The sequence below is a fragment of the Micropterus salmoides genome, unplaced genomic scaffold (genome assembly GCF_014851395.1).
Source record: "Micropterus salmoides isolate LMB-PRFRI ecotype aquatic unplaced genomic scaffold, ASM1485139v1 Ms_hic_scaffold_14, whole genome shotgun sequence".
Lineage (NCBI taxonomy): Eukaryota > Metazoa > Chordata > Actinopteri > Centrarchiformes > Centrarchidae > Micropterus > Micropterus salmoides.
Window position 1 is genome coordinate 9,840,474 of NW_024040485.1, and position 20,175 is coordinate 9,860,648.

At 38.9% G+C, this 20,175-nt stretch overlaps 1 protein-coding gene across 1 annotated transcript in view; it reads right to left on the reverse strand.

Annotated features, from left to right (window-relative positions):
• Positions 1–20,175, reverse strand: part of LOC119901832 (collagen alpha-1(XI) chain-like) — a 116,783-nt gene that overhangs the window by 96,035 nt on the left and 573 nt on the right. The window contains exon 2 of the mRNA XM_038717541.1: positions 363–464. Coding sequence (XP_038573469.1) covers positions 363–414 — 52 coding nt within the window. The 5' untranslated portion in view covers positions 415–464. The remainder of the gene's footprint in view (positions 1–362; positions 465–20,175) is intronic.

Here is a 20,175-nt window from a genome sequence, read left to right on the forward strand (position 1 = left end):
AGGCGCACCTCACAGTTTGAACTTACACCAACTCCAGAGGGTAATATCTGGCTCTTTAGCTGCTAAATGCTCCATTATGCACACCAGCTAGTTGCTGACTGTATCTGTGTGCCGTTTGGTGCTGGGCAGGTAGTGTAACATTAAACTGGATTTAACAGAGCTTTTTAGCTGAAAACCTGCATGCAGTTAAAAACGAACTGCAGAGTTCGGTGATATTTCTCTGTGGATAAACCCCTGTCATATACAAGTGGTCATATAATCCATTTTTAATATAAAATATATTGATTACAGCTTCTCTAAAGAAATCCATATCTTTATTTCAACCCATCTCAGCTATTGTTTCTCCTTAAATTTTCTCTTACTCTTATTAAGAGAAGTTGGCACCACCCAAAAGTCTTTTTTTCTGGCCAACATCTGGCTGTCAAAGAATGCCAAATCCAAGGAGAGGAAGCTGCTGGGTGGACCTGCAATAACATAAAAGACCATTATGAGCATTTTTGAGTGACATTGATCCATTGCATTTTCCATTGGAGGTACTCACTTCTTTGAATAAGGTTCAAACACAGAAGTGTCAGAGCAGCTGGGTGTACATTTTGGTTTCAGAAGCGTCGTGCCATAAAGTCACTGACAAGTGATGCAGCAACGGGTGCTACAGATCAGTGGAGCTCCGACTACAAAAATATTCAAGTGTGTGATTGTATGGATGGAGAGTGGAGGGGGTGGGAGTGTACGCATGCATACGCCCATAGTCTCATGCACGCTGCCTGCGCACCCTGCGTAAAGCCAATAGGAAGAGCAGCATGTCTGGAATCATTTAAACAGAGTGAGAACACATTCCTGCATGTGGAATCTCTCCTCCCAATAGGAGTGTCATTGTTTCCAAAGGCAGCTTTGCTTTCACCATGATTCAGGTAGCATTTTTTCCTATATATTACATTTTTCCTGTCAGCTATACAGGTCTTTAAAAAAAATGCCAGGATTGAATTCAGGAGGAAGTTATTATTGTTTTGATCTAATAATTGTGTTTGATGGCCCATTTTGTGGAGAGTGAGGGAAAGCCTGCAGAGTGGGGGCCATACAGGAAACAGAACAACAGCATTGTAGTCAATCAACAAAGCACCTATTCAGATGTTTTATATTGTCAACAAAGCCTAAGAAAACACCCAAACCAAATGAGTCAATTTCTCTCTGACTTCCCTACCCTGTCTGTGACTCCCAGTCCCTAATGATTCTTTAAAACCAGGTCACAAATTTATAGTTTCACCCTTATTCATAGAAGGTGTAGTAATTTCCTAAAACAGACAGTTAACAGTTGAGAAAATAGTGCATTTCTTGGGGACTATTTCAGCTGATGATTAATACACATTTGGTGCTCTGAATATAAGCAGCAGGGTGGTATAAACTACAGTGCCCAAGTTTATCTTAATGAAGGAACACCTGTTTTTAATAGCTTTTGGACACAAATGGAGCCCTAAGAAACATATCAGGCTTTGGTTACACAGAAAATAATTGTTAGTAGGATCAAGTCATTGTTGGTGTCAGTCTTTTCATGGCATTCTGGAAAGATCATGGCATGGAGTTGACAGCAACAAAGAAATATAGAATATTGCCATCATTGCTGATTGTCAGAAAGAGTTCTTGATTAAAACATGTTGCAGTTAAGCAAAATTGTTCATTTTTAAGATTTGTAAAGCTGAATTTTTTCCCCCTTTCCCCCTAATTTCCTAATTAGTACCTCATATTGTGCTGAATGCTGTCTTCTCATTTTTCCAGTAAACAGTATATCTTTAAGTAAACTGCCAAACAAAGCCAAAGAGCAGTGACTGAAGTTTGCTTCACCATTTATGTCTCTTTTTGTGGCACATGAGCCAAAAAAGCTACATACTGTATATTAGTAGCTAAAACTTTTAAATTGTTAAACCTTACATTTTATTAACAAAATTATTCCATAAAATTAATAACATTGTTTCAAACCAGACACCACAATGTACTCTATCATGCCCTCAGAGAATTCATGATGGTCAGTCATGCGTAATCATTCAGAAACATAAAATTAAGTTTTTCAAAAATCTCAATTTAAACCCTCCAAATGATTGCTCTTGAAACTCAAAGCTACTTTGAAGCCTGACATCTTGATGCACCACTTTGTGGCCCTGTGTCTGAGAGCTGAAGTAAATGGGCAGTAACTCATACCAGTCAAATGTATGGCTCTCCTTGTGGTGGCACGGGTGGCCAGCCACATAGTTGCCTGTGGTGAAGGCCACTGCACAGGCAGCACTGGAATAGAAGTTTATTACTGGCCACCAAGTCAAGCTCTGCTCACCAAATTGATACCTTGGAACAAATATAACGTAGAAAATCACATATATGCATAAACTGTGAAGCAAACGCACACCCATGCACGACTACACTCATGGATGGAGATGCACGCATACAACACAGACATACACACACAGTGCGGTAAAAGCTATACTTTGAAAGTTCCTGTTTAGGTGTAAGTGGGTGAGAAATGTGGGCACATTGTTCAGTCTCTAAGAAAAGTTGCTGTAGTTCAGTGAGACGAAAAGCCTAAAATAAGATTTGAGATTGAAGGTTTGAAAGTTGGAATAAGGAAAAAGTCCTTTGTAAACACAACAAAAGAGACAGAAGTGATATGTGTGAATGAATGAATCTTCTGCTTTTATATTTATTTTATGACATAATTCATCTTGGATAAACTATGTTCTGTTTTTCAGGGAGAAGGTTTCATAGAAAGCTCTTACTCCTTTGACAAATGTGACAAGTGGCCTCGTCAGCCCACGATCATCTCGGTGTAATTCAAGACATGATGTCACATCAATGCCTTATAGCTGCAGCTATGTTACAGAAACCACTGTTACCCACATATCCCCATACTGGGTGGTTTTGTCAGACAAGCTCCAGATATGTGCTACACATACACTTAATAATAGTCTGGGGTTAGGTTTGGCTCCAGATGTTTGGCTAAAGCTTGATCACACTCAATAAAGAAGCAGTTACAACTGACTGACAGACCACTTATATGCAACATGGAAGTTCTGATCATTTGAAATCTGATTTGCAATAGAGTCTGTGAAATTAAGCGCAACACTTTCCTGATAAAAAAAACATTGACTGTAAATGCTGGGCAGTGACTCAACTTCTGAAAAGGCTTCAGTAAAGTTATTTTGTGTTTTGGCCAGACCCATAGTGTCGATGAGGTTAAAACACTGCCAGCATCATCTATTATTTTTCAGTCTTTGCTGTGAGGACTAAAGCAGTGAGAGTATTTAGACCTCTCTAAGTCCTGAATTATTCAAATAAAAAGTATTATACTACCTGATGGAAGTAAAGACATTCATGGTTTCCTGACGATGTCTCCTAGTGATCCCTGGGTTTTCCTTTGGCACATAAGGTTGACAGTTGTTTAAAATAAAATGTCTCGTCAAATATTGGATAGATTGCCATAAAACTTGGCGCGAACATTCATGTCCCCCACATGATAAATAATAGTACCTTTGGTGATCCCCTGACTTCCTATCTAGCGCCATCATCAGGGCAAATTTTCAATATGTCCAATCTTTTCATTTATTACCAAATACCTGCAAAATGAACGTCATTTAGCCTCGGCGAAACTTTGTGTTTAGTGCTAATTAGCAACTGTTAGCATTGTAACACATTAAACCTAGACACCAAAACTTTATAACTGCTAAACATCAGCCTTCTTAAGAGAAGCCCTTACAGTGCTCCTGGCATGGCTGTTGACTCTTAGTGTTATTGTTAGACAACAAATATTAACTGAACTTAAAATATATTAGCTGGAGATATTTCTCCCTTCAGGGTAATATCTCAGCAAAATGGCAAAGGCTTTAAGGGGACAAATATACATAAAATATAATTGAACTTAATTTAATTAATGATTAAATTAATAAAAAATACTATGGCCCTGCAGTTGAGTAGATCTTCAAGACATACATTATATTTATAAGCCTGATCTTATGTTTTGTATAACATATTCAACTGTAAAGTTAAAGAGGTTTAAAGTGGCACAAAATGGATCAAAATGGGGAATGTACAGTATACCCAAGTTGTACTTAAGTGCAAAAGCTGATGAAATGTGCTTCTACCAATGAAGGTTGACAAGAAAAACAAGAAGCTGAAATAATAAAACTAACGCACACAAAGAGATAAATAGAGAAATTGTTCTTTCCCCCTCTTTTTCTTCACCTGATTTCTTTACTACTGATTTGGCAGCATATTTCAGATTTCATGCCAGCAAAACAAACTGAGAAATTGGAACAACTGAGTGAGGGAAAGACCTAAATCTAAAAACATAAATCTTATTTTCTCTCCTTTGTAAGCTTCAAGAGCCAATAAACTTGCTGCCTACTTCCAGGCTGCACCAATGGAGTCACTGGGCACAAGATTAGTTACTTGCCCTCCCCATGCTTGAGGAGTTGAGCTTAATTTGTAAACAAGGGGTTGTCTAATTGCTGAGCAATTTGGCTTTCATTCAGCAAATCCTTAGAGAGACCCCTACTGTTGGAAACATGAAAGTGTACTCACATGCCCAAAGAGTGGTGTTTATGGTGTGTGATGGCTCTTTGTGACTGCAGTGTGTTCTGGGATGAGAAGGTAATAGACAGAAACTAGACACCCAGAGGCAGGTTGGATGGGGTGAATCTCATTCATCTGCAAACTCTCACAACTCTGGAGGTTCTAATTTATTTGGCTGCAAGTTGATCTTTCCAGAATGCTTCATGGAAGTCTTCCAAAATTAACTTCCTGGATTTTCTACAGGGCCTCTATGTCTACATCCATTCTCATACCCAAATGGTGCTCTGGCAAACTTTACGGTGGTGCTGTGTATTTATGAGTGTATTATAGAAATATGGAAATCCATATAGAAAATAAGGGAGAAAGAAGAAACAGCAGTAAAATGTTGAAAAAAGTACAAACAAGGAAAACATTTGCTATATAGCAGCAGTTAAAAATTTGTCACTGGTTTGTATCAGTGTGCCCTTACTTTCAGGCACACTGATACTAATGCTTCACTTTTTTCTCATGAGAAACTGGGTTAAACGTATTGCAATATGGAAAAGGGATGTGCTTTATTACTCCACCTCCTTGTCTCTCCTTCTCCCTCCTCTTCCCCCCTATTCCTCCCCCCTTTTCTCTCTGTCTCTCTGAGAAAGGGGGCATTGTTTCTTAATTAATACACCATGTGTTTGGCCCACACAGGACTGAGGGAAGTGCAATGTTTGAAGCATTAATAGCTGAAGACATCCCTCCACATAGGCTATCAATTAGGAGTTACAAGTATCTACACCTCCTGTGGTGTTCTGTGTAAAGAAGGATATGAGTTGGAATTTTTCACTTTTAAAGTTGAGTGCTCAGTGTTTGTGACTAAGACATGGGCTGAAAGGGATTTAAGAGTTAATAATCAATCATCAATCATTAATAATCAAATAATAGGCAACTTTTTGTTGCTAAGGTTTATTAGCCGAGTCTCATTTGAAATGAAAAAACATGGAATCACTGTAATTCTGTCTATGTCATGATAGTCAAGCGTTTCTCTAATAAAAGACAAGATATACTGTATCTATTGACCCACCTACTCCCAGTCGTGTGTGTATGTGTGTGTGTGTGTGTGTGTGTGTATCCGTGTCTCTATGCCAGTGACTTGCACAGAGATAGTTCTTGACTACTGTTATGGCAGCGAGTACAGAGAAGCAGCCAGCTGAAGACAGGAACATAGACAGATCTGGCAAATCTTGGACTAAACAGTTTACAACTGAAAGCGAATAGCCTGCAGAGAACCAATGACGGGTGCTCGACGTGTTTATACAAAAGCTCATTAGTGTGAGATCAGGTCGAGGTTTACAGCCAACCACTTCCCTCTCTGTACCGACTATACAACCTGTGATTATTCCTCTTTAAGTATAAGCCTGAGACCTACAGCAATGCGTCTTTGCCTTTAAAGACTATTTTTTCTTGAGCAAGAGCAGTGTTTTAAGAGATGATTTCAGTGCTGTAATGCTACCTCCTGTGCCACAGACAGACATCTGTCCCGCACATTGCTGCAGTGTGGCGAGGATGCTCATCATGTGAGCATTTTGGGTGCTGCTTGGTTGCCAGTTAAACCCCTTATATTTCCATTCACCAAAATATTTGATATTCTAAGAGCAGTTGTCCCTTATGCTCTCTTTATGTTTAGTGAACACTGGTGTCTGCTGAAAATGATCTAAGACAAACTAGGGACAACCAGCAGAGTGAGGTTGAAGTGATGTTGGAGGGCATGTTTGGGCTGGTGAGTTAAGGCAGGACTCCAGCACATATTTTGATAAAAGCAAGACTGATATATTGTGATATCTGAAAGATGCCTGCCTGCTCTACCCCCTCACCAATCCTCCTCTCATATTCATCCCTTCTCACTTTGGAAGAGCACTGCAAAGACAACAACAAACAAAGGAAACTTTCTATATCTCAAAGCCAGCAGTGATATCATGGAAAGGGCTGACTGTCAGTCAGGTGTGGGAGAGGCTAAAGGGGATTGCTGCTGCTCTCTCAAAATTCACTGATCTTTTAGTAAAAGGGATTTATCTTAAGCTTGCATTCATATGAAATTCATTCTGGGCTTTCCCCTCTAACGTGTTGTATAAATAGTTCATTAAAATCAACAATGTAGTTTCATCATCACTTCTTGCCCAGCGTTAACATTCCTTAAAAAAAAGCATGAAAACACTAGTTGAAGGCAATCACAGAAAACGAGGCAAAGGTGGATTGAAGTCTTTCCCAAAGGCCATACAGCTGAAACTCTGCACCCTTCAATTCTCTGTTATTGTAGTATAAAAGGTAACAAATGTCTAAGGAGGAGAAACTACAAAGATTTCAGAAGCAGAGTCAGTACAGGGGAGCTCTGGGATTTTCCTCACAGTAAAACTGTTGCACAGCTTATGACCATGAAAGCAAAGCTCTCATTTCCCGCTGACTACTGTGAAAGAGGATCATAAAATTGACTCCATCTGTAATTTTATGGTGAACTTTCCAGTCACCAGCAGCACAACGGCATTCCTTCTATTAAGTTCCATTAAAATTCACTTGAAGGCATGTATTGCATAGCATGTCCTAGGGATAAATTAGGCTTTTTGTGGATAGCTGTTTCACATACGTCTCTTTTTAAGTCTTAATTCAAGCAAATTCGGCCATATTTGACAGTGAAGAGAGATGGCGTGCAATATCATGGCATGTTGGGTTTGATTGTGCACTATCATGGGTATTTGACTTGACATTATATTTCTGAAGCTTTGAGACACCTTTTTTCATGCTTTTTATAATAATAATGATAATTCATTAGTTGATTTTATTCAATTTTCTTAATTTATTATTTGTATTTGTTTCTACATTCAGCTGGGGGTGTGGTGTTAAAAAAAAAAAGATCCACGTTTTTTTTTTGTATTAGAGTTTGAAAGTGAATATATCTCTCTCTGTCTCGCTGTGTCAAGATTGACCATTTTGTAAATCATCTGTCTCTCCCATGTCCAACAACCAAGTGCAATACTAACTAGATGGAGACAAATACAACTCCAAATTACAGTTTTTTACAACTGCTAACATCCTTTTATCCTATCTGTAATCACATTTTTAAAACTCTAAACACAATTAGCCCTACATCGGTCTGTTCCTACCATACCACTAACACAATTCATGTTGTTTCCACAGAATATGCAGTCAATTAACCCATTTCTAAAATGCTGTTTACGTCTTTACATATAAGTTTACCCAATACCAAATGTATGTTTTTTGTGTTATGTCAGAAATTAAGACATCATTTTCAAAATCATCATCGTCATCATCATTTCTAAATGAACTTATCATTGAAACATTGAGAAATAGCTGATTTATTGTAATTTGGGTAAAATAGATACCACAGCTAATTCCAGTCTCAACCAGAGACAGCCATGTGTTGAAGTTCTTTCAATTACATACACAATGCAGTAAAAGGGGGACATTCTGGAGTTGAGTTTATCTAATGTGGATACAGAACAACACAGAGGAGAGAAAGAAAGAATAATGTCTGAACAAGGGAGACGAAGAATTGGGCCAGGGAGAGGGAGTATATAATAATAGTATTGTTGTTTTACATTCATGCCAATAAAGATAGATTGAATTGAATTGAGTATCTGAACCAGGGAAAGTGTCCAGGTACAAAGCGAGAGATGACATTAGATGTGATGTGGATGAGAACATGTGGCCCAATGCTGAAACATCATATGGATTAGAACAGGGCTGTGCATTTTTGTATTTTTTCCCTTCTGTGCATTTTTTTTGTTTCAATGAAATTGTGTATTTACATTTACTCATATAGATGCTTCTATCAGAAGCGACTTACATTTGAGGAACAACACACAAGCATCAATAAAGCATTAATAAAGTAAGATATCTAAAAGTGACAATAAATACTATAAGAGTTATTAGAACATACAGCATCAATAGGGTGAATTCCTACAGAAAGAAGTTAGCATTAACAAATACAATCAGTACAAGTGAATTGTAATGAGATAGAAGAAGAAGAGCACAGGAAGTGCAGAGGTTAGGGGTTAGAGCTGTAATACAGTTTTTCACAATTGCTAAGACACATTTCTTAAAACCGTCTGTTTAAAATACACTCCCCAAACACTGCTTTCAAAGCATAAACACAGCCAATCAATATATAAAACAGTATACAGAGCATTCTTTAGACATACATCAAAAAATTGAGCGCAGCGTCCATGGCATGTAGTTAAAATCTGTTTTGTTTATAGGAAACACATTTTCCAATTTAAAAAAGTATATTAATCACAACTTAGTATACTAAATATATAGTATACTGTAAGTACTGCAAGTAATACAGTATTGAATATCTGTATATTCAGCACTTGCATAAAAATACAGTACTGTAAGCCCAAAGAACAAAGAAAACTCTAAATGAAAAGCCTATTACACTCAAAAATGTGTGCAAAAAAAGCGTGCAACTGCAAAATAAAAGTCAATGAGAGATTCATTCTGCCTCAGCATCACATCTTTGTGCTGGGTCTGGCCAGAGGACTTCGTCCACATCACATGTAACCTTGTCCCTTGCCAAGCAAAGGAGGAAAACCCTCTGGTGTGCTGGATGCAGCCTTACTGTAACACTCCACACCTATCTCACCACAGACCAATTTCATTGCCTGTAAGAGATTTTCCACAGTACTGTAAATAAATTTCAGTCATAGACCCTCCACCACCAGGTAGAGAAAATTTGCTTTACAGTTTTTTACAACTGCTTACACACAAAATCTTTACATGTCAAACAATTTTTGAAACCTCTCACTCAAAGAGCAAAACCTCACCCCAAATCTCCAGAAAAATGAGCTATTTCTTAGCCTTTCACTCCGTTTTCAACTGCACAAAGCACTTTTTTCAAAACACTACACACAATCCTCTAAAAGGAAGTGACTTGCTTTCCTTTCCCAAATACAACCAGTCAAAATGCTTGCAACCTGAGGTTGACCGCATGATCAATAAGTGCGGCCCTGAACTCATCAGTGATGGCTGTCTTTCCTTCTCTTCTTTGCCCTCGTCCTCCTCCTCTTCCAACTCTTCCTCCTTGAACTTGTCCTCGTTGTCGTCCCCTGCCTCTCCCTCCTTCTCCCCTTGCTGTCTGTCCATTGTTGGCAACCATTGTTCAAAACAGGTAATCTGACATTTGACCTATTTACAGGTCTATTGTATACTAAAGCAGCGATTGGTTAGTGATCAGTAAAGCAGTTAGTCTTTGCACATGTGAGGAGTGGGTGTGTGACCTGGCGAAGAAGTGTAGCATTTTGACTGGTTGTATTTGGGTAAGGAAAGCAAGCCACTTCCTGTTAGATTTTTGTGTCTTAGGCAGAGGATTCTGTGTAGTGTTTTGAAAAAAGTGTTTCATGCGATTTAAAACCGAGTGAAAGGAAGAAATAGCTAATGGTTTTGGAGATTTGAGATGAGGTTTTGCTCTTTGTCATACAGCATAAGCATTTACTTTAGTTGAGAAAAAGTACGACAAGACTTTACGACAAGAATTAAAAACATATAAAAAGATTAACTGATTATGCAACTAAACACCAGTTGTGCCAATAATACTATTTTTAGACTACTTTTGTCGACTGTTTAAAGTGGTGAGATGCGCCGACATGAATAATTTGTGAAACACTGTAATATATATGGTTAGGATTATGGTCTACATGTGTTTCTTTAATGTCTCAATGCGAGAAGCATATGTCTCTACAATAAGTGTCTTCTCAAACTGAATGGAGAGCATGTGTGCGTGAGAGAGAGCGGGTGAGACAGTGTCTGAATCCATGACTTGTCTAAAAATCTAAAGGTGTTTGAGTTTGTGTCTGTAAAAGCGCATGTGTGTGTCCGTGCTCCCATTTGTGCGTGCACATGTGTCTGCCTGTGTGTAGGTGTGTGTGTTAGCACGTTTCAGAGCGTGAACCTCTCCTGGGGGACTTCCGCTGCTGCTGTTATTGTTTGCAGTGAGATGGAAAGCGTTTCCCAACATCTGCACAACATATCATCATGGCAAAAAAAAGAAAAAAGAAAAGAAGAGGGATCCTGGACTGAAATGTTCCTTTGGAAGAGCCTGTGGATTTCACTTTATATGACTTTTTTCCCTCCCTGGTATGCTTAGTTTAGTTTAGGAAACCTGAAAAGTTCCCAAAATGCGATTCATTTATTGAAAATTTTAAAACCGTAAAGGGAAAAATGTGGTGACACACTTCTCGTCAGAGCAAGAAACACTTGTTAGTACACTTGATGGCATTACTGGGATCATTAAAAGCCATGCAAAGTTAAGGGCAGTAAATTTTTGTAGTACCCAGTGAAGTGACAAATGCTTTACATCAGACTATTACCGGACCATAAATGTGGTTTTCATTTGACACTTCTTCGCCCAGTTCAGAGTGGATTTTCATATTTCCAAAACCAGTGAGTGATGCAGCTTTGCCCATTGAGTTTTGTGTTAAATACAACCCTGCTTGCTTTGTGTCTGCAATATCATTTACACTAGTAAGCCCATTTGAGCTCTGTACTCTGTGTCACTGCTTTTATCCAGCATACCATGTGCTATCTGTTCACCAACAGCTCTTAAACCTGAGCTGTCTGGTTGAAAGAGCGACCTGAGGTGTGAGAAGACGAGGTACATACAGCTTGTTATCCTCCCCCAACTCTGCTTTTTTCCTTTACAGTTTTACCTCCCCCTTCTCTTTTTCCACTCACTCCCTCTGTGTTTTTCCTCATTTGCCCTGAACTACAGCAGCCCCCCCCCCTTACCATCTCATGCACTCTCTTTTCTCTTATTTTCCTCATTTGTCTTCAGCTAACACCACACACCCACTCTCTCACCCATTCTGTCCTCTCTCTCTTAACCTGCTGACCCAATTCCTTCCTAATTCTTTCTCTATCTCTCTCTCTCTCTTATTCTTCCTCACTCCCCTGCCCCCTTCGCTATGACTCTTCCACTTTCCCGTGACAGAACCACGGGCGGGAATCAAATGACCGTCTTTTCTCCTTTCACCTGGTCTCAGAGCTTGAGCTGTGAAAGAAAGCTTTGTCCCCCAAACCCTTCATCACCTCTGGAGGTATGATCTGTCTTGTCCATACAGGAAAGGACTTTGGTCTGCCTGGAATTTTGGGGGCCCATGGGAAATTGTGAGTGACTTAGGGCCTTAAAGCTCCCTCTGACTTTTCCTCCCACAGAGCATGCTGCGTCATTAGGGTAAAAACCTTGTGCCAGTAATTCAGAAGAAACCTTAAAATGGCTATAATTCTTTTTTCATAAAACAATGTATCAAATAACAACGTGACAACGATGTGACAATGTAAGTGGGATTGCTTGTAATGGTGAACCTACCTACCCTAGAGAATTATCACCAGAATCTGCAGCTCCCTCTGCTTTATACCAAGTTTCAGCTCATTGTTTAGCTGTCCAGCAACTTTACTGTTCTGCTTCACTCTGACTCTAATAGCATAATTTTTGGCTGCAGGAGGCAGCTGTTTTCACCAAAAAGGAAAAATCCACTGTACACTACCTGTCCAGCACCAAATGACAGACGGACACAGTTAGCGACTAGCTGGTTAACGCGGTGGAGCATTTAGCAGCTAAAGCGCCAGATATTTCCTTCAGATGAACAGATGGATAGTGTTGTTCTGTAACTGCAGGATGTATACATAAGCAACTGTTAGCTAAGTTCACCATATCAGCTTAAAAGGGGATGACATGTCAATGTTCACAACTTGTTTCCGCTGCCCCCAGGTGGCCAAAAAAATACATTTGACCTGACTTTGAAGGATGAATATTGCAAGAACAAACAATTTGGAAATGGAAATAGAACACAGCTTCACCTCTCCACAAACAAAATGTGTGCTTGTCTACTTTTGTCTGGATTATTCTGTCGGCTTCAAAGAACACCAGAGAACAGTGCTGCAAACAGGGCATCATAGCCCAAGAACAAAACCTACACTGTAAAATTACATCTTCATCCCTTTAGCCCTTATGTGACAACACTCACAGTCTATGCCAAGATGAGGTATTAAGGAGTGTTTCCACCGCAAGCATGTCGGGGAACCTTCACTTTTACATGCCTGTGACATACTGACTCCGCTGGGAGTAGTGACCCGGAACAAAACCCAGTAAGACAGGTCAGATGTCCGTTTGACATACTCTCCGCAGGGGGGACGGGAGGGGCAGGAGCTGGGTCAGATAGTAAGCAGGTGGCTTGTGGCATGATGAGGCTCACCAGGCCTTATTTACAAAAGCTTTAACACACACAAACCTACCGTCAGTATGACATTTACTGCCTTTTTTAGTCCAGTGGACCCACAGTGACACAGGAACATACATTTTTGTGTTGTTAGTTGTGGGAACTGAACCTTCTTAATATTGCTTTGCTGCTGTAATATTGTACTTCAATACAATCAACAATACAGCTGATAATGTTTACAAAGTGTGTAGTTTATTATGATTTATTTCTATAAGAGCTAATATTAGAACGATTAGAAAGAGCTTATATTATGAACAAAGGAATTATATTTACATAGCAGTATATCCACATTTTATTATACTACAGGACCTGAGTTTAATGAAAAAGGGAAGTACAGTATGTATATACAGTGTATGTTTTAAATGAAGCAGTTTCTCTCAAGAACCATTGGGGGAGCTATTGTTTAATGAAAGTACATCCCATCACAACCATTCTAACATGCTGCACAGGGTAACAACTGACATGGCAGTGACAATGTGCCATGGGGTGGTAGTATTTCAGGACAGTTATGATGCCACATTTATATAGAATTAACATAATTTTAACCCTTGTATTTTGTTGACAATGGCTTTATTGCTCATTTGCTCATGAATCACAAATGCACCCCCAAATAATAAATGCAAAATGAATCAATTTTAAATGCACATTTGATGATCTTCAAATGACCATGAAGCATTTATATTGTGCCAAATAAGAAAATATTTTATGTTTTATATATCATATGGGCTGTGCATGACCACATATACTGTAAATTATTGTTTATCAAAACATCAAGCACTGTTATATAGACGGTAATTTACAGTTTACACAATACAACCGAGTCACACACAGAAGCACTTACTGACAATAGATCTGTCTCCTCGTGTATTATTTAACACTCAATGTTCAATACCTATTGTACTAACATTCATGCAGTGTTGCATTAATGCAGCAGTAAAAAGGGTCAATGAGTATTCAGTAGTACATGGTACTGTAGTTATAGTAGAAATGTAGAAAGGCAGTGATGGAAAAAGTATTCAGATCTTTTACTGTAAAAATCCTGCATTCCAAATCTTACTCAAGTAATGTAGCAAGTATTAGCAGTATCAAATGTTGTATTTATCATACATACAGTATATCACTGGAATATTATTACTAATGATTTATTGTTGTTATGGTAGGATAATTATAACTTTATACACTGTAATTTAATCTGCAGTAATGCCGGGTTTATAAACTATTCCGGTGTTTAAATATAAAATCTTGATCTGAAAACTATGTAAGCAGTCTTATAGTAGTGCTTGCTCTTGGTGGGAACTGTTGGGCTTCTGTAAATATCATCACAGAGTACGGTCTAGACCTGCTCTTTTATGAAAAGCGCTGTGAGATAACTGTTGTTGTGATTTGGCGCTATATAAATAAAATTGAAAAATTGAATTGAATTATACATGTAGTGGAGTATCATAAAATGGAAATACTTGAGTAAAGTACAACTACAGTACTACAATCTATCAATCTATGACCAGCAAGATAAACATGTGAAATTATGCAATCTGACCAGTCAGCCTTTATTTGAGCTGCAGATTGTGTTTTAGCCTGTTAAATTGTTAGGCATTTGGTGGCTGAGAGGACTCAGATGCAGACCAGGAGACAGTTGTAAAAGGAGAAATCACAGGGCATTTATTTATAATAATTCAATAAATTTGCAAGGTATATCTCCAGACAGTGATTCTCCGTGAGTGGGCAGACAGGTAGTGTGAGCTGGGCAGGCAGGTGGAGACAGGGAGAAAACCAAGTGAGGCAGACAAAGAGTGCTCTCCAAACTCTGAGACCAAAAACCGGATTCACAAGCAAAAGACAGCATTTCATTTTGAGGATTAACCTTATGTACTACCATAAATGTCTCTCCTGAGCTGATAAACTGGCAGCATGCCCCTTTACCTACATATAGAAACTAAGCAGAGGGTCATATTTGAAGACGCCCCTCGTGGGAAAAATCTTGTGTTTTGACAGGGCTGGTTTAGTTAACTTGTTTTGCATAACACATTTGACATTCTACCCTTCTTACTCAAGTGTAGCTTATCTCTATTGGTTTGCATGGTTGATAAGCGGATAATAACATGGTGAAGAACATGTTTTGTAACTGCTGCACCACCAACATTTTTTGTGTGCGTGTATGACAACATCAGTAATGTGAAACTGACCACAACTATGATAATTCAATATGACAAGACCAATCAGGTGTAACACCTGATGAACAGGTCACAAAACCTGAAATGATATTCATCTTTTAAAATGATAATAAAACATAACAATCATTTTTTTAATTTCTTGAAAGCAAGGAATGCTTTCAAATGTCCATTTAAAAACTTGTGATATAACAGAAATACTGTTCTTTCTCTGCTGGACCGATCTTAATTCAGCCTTATTAATCTGTTGAACACAGTCAGCTCTTTGAATGCTGAGGTGTTTATCAGTGGCCCTATACCGCCAATCCGAAGAGGAGCTGAGAGATTCAGCAGATTGATGGCTTTGAACATGTGGCTCTCAACGGCATGTACTGTCCATTCAGTGCATTTCATCGAAAACTTTTACTTTTACTTTCTGTGGGACCGCAGACATCTTTTTAAGGCAGATGGACTTCGCCTTAACAGGTCGGGAGTAAAATTGTTCAGCTCCAACCTGTTTTATTTTCTGCGTCACTCATCTGTTCCCTCTGCCAAGGACAAGAGACAAGAGGAATCAAAACAAGAAGAAGACATAACACAACACACCAGAAACCTTGAAGGAGAGCCACCCCAACCCCCAGAGGAAGAGAGCTCTGATCACGGGAGACATCTGAGCCAAGAGGAAGAGTCTCCACCTCTCTCACTGAAAACCAACAGTGAGGATTCAACATCTCTACCTCCCCAATCCCCACCTTCAGACACACTTTCTCCCCTCTCCCCCCTGTTGGACTTCACTGATCACATGGAAGACCTGGTTAGAGCTGGGACCAAATTTACTCCCCGCACCTTCCCTCGCTCCACTCCCATTTTCTCTACCATAAACCCCCCTCACCATCCACCTCCACCACTGGTTCTTGGTCCTCAAGGTTTGACACGTGTCACAAATACAGCGCACAACCCGCCTTCCCGCTCCGCAATGGCGAAAAAGCCCAGTGAGCTCTGTCTGATATGTGCTGGGTCCAGGCTACAAGGAAAATAGCACTCATGACTCTTCCCAGGACAAGCTGGGGCCCGGTGTGCTGGTAGTCTTCTCCATCCCTGTCTTGATTGGTAACAGAAAAAGCATGGTGAATGTGTTAAGAAAAAGGAAGCACTCAACATATCCTGCAAATTTAGTATTAATTCCTCGTCAGCCGCAGCCTGTCGAAAAAAGTGGGCCAGATAATGTTTTTAACACACTAAAATTAGCTTTGTTAAATGTTAGGTCTTTGGCAGGAAAAAAAATTTTAATTAATGATTTTATAATAACTCACAATCTTAATTTCATGTTTTTAACTGAAACTTGGTTGGACCAAGATAACAGTGCAGCTGTCCATTGAGTCTACCCCTCCCAACTTCAGTTTTATGAGTGAAGCTAGAGTGCATAAGAGAGGAGGTGGAGTTGCCATTTTGTTTAATGACTCCCTCCAATGCAAAAAGATGTCTTATGGGAATTTTGCTTCTTTTGAATATGTGGCTTTTCAGCTGAATTCCTCTTCTCGAGCTATTTTTCTAAATATCTACAGGCCCCCTAAATACAGTGCAAACGTTTTTGATGACTTTGGTGAACTGCTGTCTATAATCTGTATTGACTTTGACTGTGTGATTATTGTTGCTGATTTTAACATCCATGTTGACAACCCCCAGGAAAGAGGGACTAAAGAACTCTTTTTGTGTTCTTGATAATTATGGACTGACTCAACATGTGACGAGGCCCACGCACAACAAGGGGCACACTTTGGACTTGGTCATCTCCAAGGGTCTGGACATTTCCAAGGTTGCGGTGACTGACGTTGCTCTCTCTGATCATTCCTGTGTTTTCTTTGAGAGTGCTCTCTGTGTGCATACAAATGTTAAAATAGAGGTGTCTAAGATCTCCATGGAGAAATGCCATGCTGGTTAGAACTCAAAAAATAGAGTGTCGAAAAGCTGAACGCAGGTGGCGGAAAACAAATCTCCAGGTTCATTATGACATCTATAAAGAGAGACTTCGCATTTGTAATTTAGAGCTGAGAAATGCAAGGCGGTCCTTCTTCTTTGACATCATCACCAAAAACACTAATAATGCACGTGCCCTGTTTGCTACTGTCGACAGGCTAACCAACCCTCCTGTGTCTGTAGCCTCCGACCTTCTATCCACCAGGGCCTGCAATGAAGTTGCTTCCTTCTTCACAGACAAAATTCAAACAATTAGACAAGCAATCAGTGCCTCCATGTCAGTAACAGGATATGTCTTGTCCCTGTGTCCACTTAAAAACAATTCATATAGCATGAGACAATTGGATTCTATTAACCATAAAAACCTGGAGGACATAATACAACATCTGAAATCCTCCTCATGCTGCCTTGATATCCTGCCAACTCAGATTTACTACAAATTGTCAACATGTCTCTCCTCTCAATTTTTTTCCAAAAGGCCCTGAAAACTGCAGTCATTAAGCCACTCTTAAAAAAGAGCAATCTAGACAGTTCACTAATGAGCAATTATAGGCCCATATCACATCTCCCATTTTTAAGTAAAATCATTGAAAAACTGTTTAGATGTCTTCCAGTCAGGTTTTCGACCACAGCACTGAGACAGCTCTTGTTAAGGTCTTTAATGACATCCATTTAAACACTAACAGTGGCAGAATTTCAGTCTTAGTATTATTGGATCTCAGTGCTGCATTCGACACGGTCGACCACAACATATTACTAGACAGACTTGAAAACTGGGTTGGACTTTCTGGCACAGTACTAAACTGGTTTGAATCCTACTTAAAGGACAGGGACTACTTTGTGTCTATAGGTAATCACACATCTGAGCTGACAAAAATGCTAAGAGTGGAGTTCCCCAAGGCTCCATTCTGGGACCTCTTTTGTTTAACATTTACATGCTTCCACTGGCTCAGATTATGAAAAACAACAAAATATGGTACCATAATTATGCAGATGACACACAGACTTACATAACCATTTCACCAGGGAACTATGATCCCATACAGATTTGTGTTCCAAAACAAGGTTTTGTAACTCAGGATAAGCTTTAACTAGCTGTTGCAACATCATCTGGTTACTGAGAGAACACAAGACTAAAGCAGGAAAGACCTAAACAGTTGTGTTCTGAGCAGTAAGAGTATTAAACTATATATATTTTTTATGTCTTTAAATTTGAATCAGATAAATCTAATTAATAACCAAAGATTGTATTATAGTAATGTTTAAAGACAGAAATAATGTTTTTTTTTTATGGGAAAATGTTGCAGTTAAAGCCTTGAAGTTACTGACACATAATAAAGCAAAGTTTATGTTCGAGTTTGTTTTGCAGAGAGGATCACATTCAGTGCAACAGATACAGTATGTTACCATAATTATGCAGATGACACACAGACTTACATAACCATTTCACCAGGGGACTATGATCCCATACAGGCGCTGAGTAACTGTATTGAGCAGGTCAACGGTTGGATGTGCCAGAATTTTCTTCAATTAAACAAGGATAAAACTGAAGTTATTGTTTTTGGAACCAGGGAGGAACGATTGAAAGTCAGTGCTCGACTTCAGTCTGTAATGTTAAGAACCACAAATCAAGCCAGAAATCTTGGTGTAGTCATGGACTCAGACCTGAATTTGAGGAGCCATATTAACACAATTACAAAGTCAGCCTACTACCACCTGAAGAATATATCAAGGATTAAAGGACTTATGTCTCAGCAGAACCTGGAAAATCTTATCCATGCATTTATCTTCAGTCAACTTGACTACTGTAACAGTGTCCTTACAGGGCTCCCTAAGAAATCCATCAGACAGCTGCAGCTGATTCACAACGCTGCTGCTCGAGTCCTCACTAAGACCAAAAAGCTGGATAACATGACTCCAGTTCTGAGGTCTTTACATTGGCTTCCTGTATGTCAAAGAATTAATTTCAAAATCCTGCTGTTAGTTTATAAAGCACTAAATGGTTTAGGGCCAAAATACATTTCTGATCTTCTGCTTCGTTACGAACCATCCAGAACTCTCAGGTCATCTGGGACAGGTCTACTTTCTGTCCCCAGAGTCAAAACTAAACAAGGAGAAGCAGCGTTCAGTTATTATGCTCCGTATATTTGGAACAAACTCGCAGATAACTGCAGGTCTGCTGAAACAGTCAGTTCTTTTAAATTAAGACTGAAGACTTTTCTTTTTACCATTGCTTTTAATTAAATATTTACGATTTTTCTTTTTACTGATACCTTACACTGCACTGTAACTTTCACTGTCCTGTTTTCTTTTTCTTTGTTTTTAGCTTTTTATTCTTTTCCATTTAACTCTTTTGTAACACTGTAACTTTTATTATATTTTATGTTGCTTTTAAACTTTTACATATTTCCCCGTTGCTTTTATGTTTTATGTAAAGCACTTTGGATTACCTTGTTGTTTAATTGTGCTATACAAGTAAACTTGCCTTGCCTTGCCTTATCAATGTTATTCAACATTTGGGGCTAATCCATGTCAAGGACAGTCACTTCATTACATAAACCTTTGCATGTTTGATTAGGTATAAATTTTAAAAAAAATGTGGAAAAGTAAATGTTGTTGACTGTATTTGCTTTTCCACACGTACCTTTGACCCCATAATCCTCCAAAACACACACAAACACACACACCATCAAAACACCACCCACTCGATGATGTGCTGGTTAAACACAGGAGCACTTTCGGTGCAAGACTCATCCCCCAAAATGCACCATAATAGCGCCAAAGGAAGTCATTCCTGCCTGTGGCCATCAGACTCTTTAACTCCTCCCTCAAAGTGTCTGACAGGACACTTATTAAACTATTAAACTGGGCATTGTAGTGCACACATATAAGTGCAATATTCTGTGCTGCAATTCTGCTTCCATTTATTCACTGTTCACCACAATTCCATTAATAATGTAATTATTGTACATATTAATACTCCTTTTTATATTTTTTCTTTATATGTTATATTTATACTTTATATTTATATATTTCTTTACCTACCAACTTCTATAATATTTGTATCTATTCGATGTGCAATGTGTGCAACTGTGACACAAGATTTCCCCTTGGGGATCAATAAATTATTTCTGATTCAAAACTCTCTCCCAGCCTTGTATTTGCTTTGTTCAAAAAAGATTTGTGTTCCAAAACAAGGTTTTGTAACTCAGGATAAGCTTCAACTAGCTGTT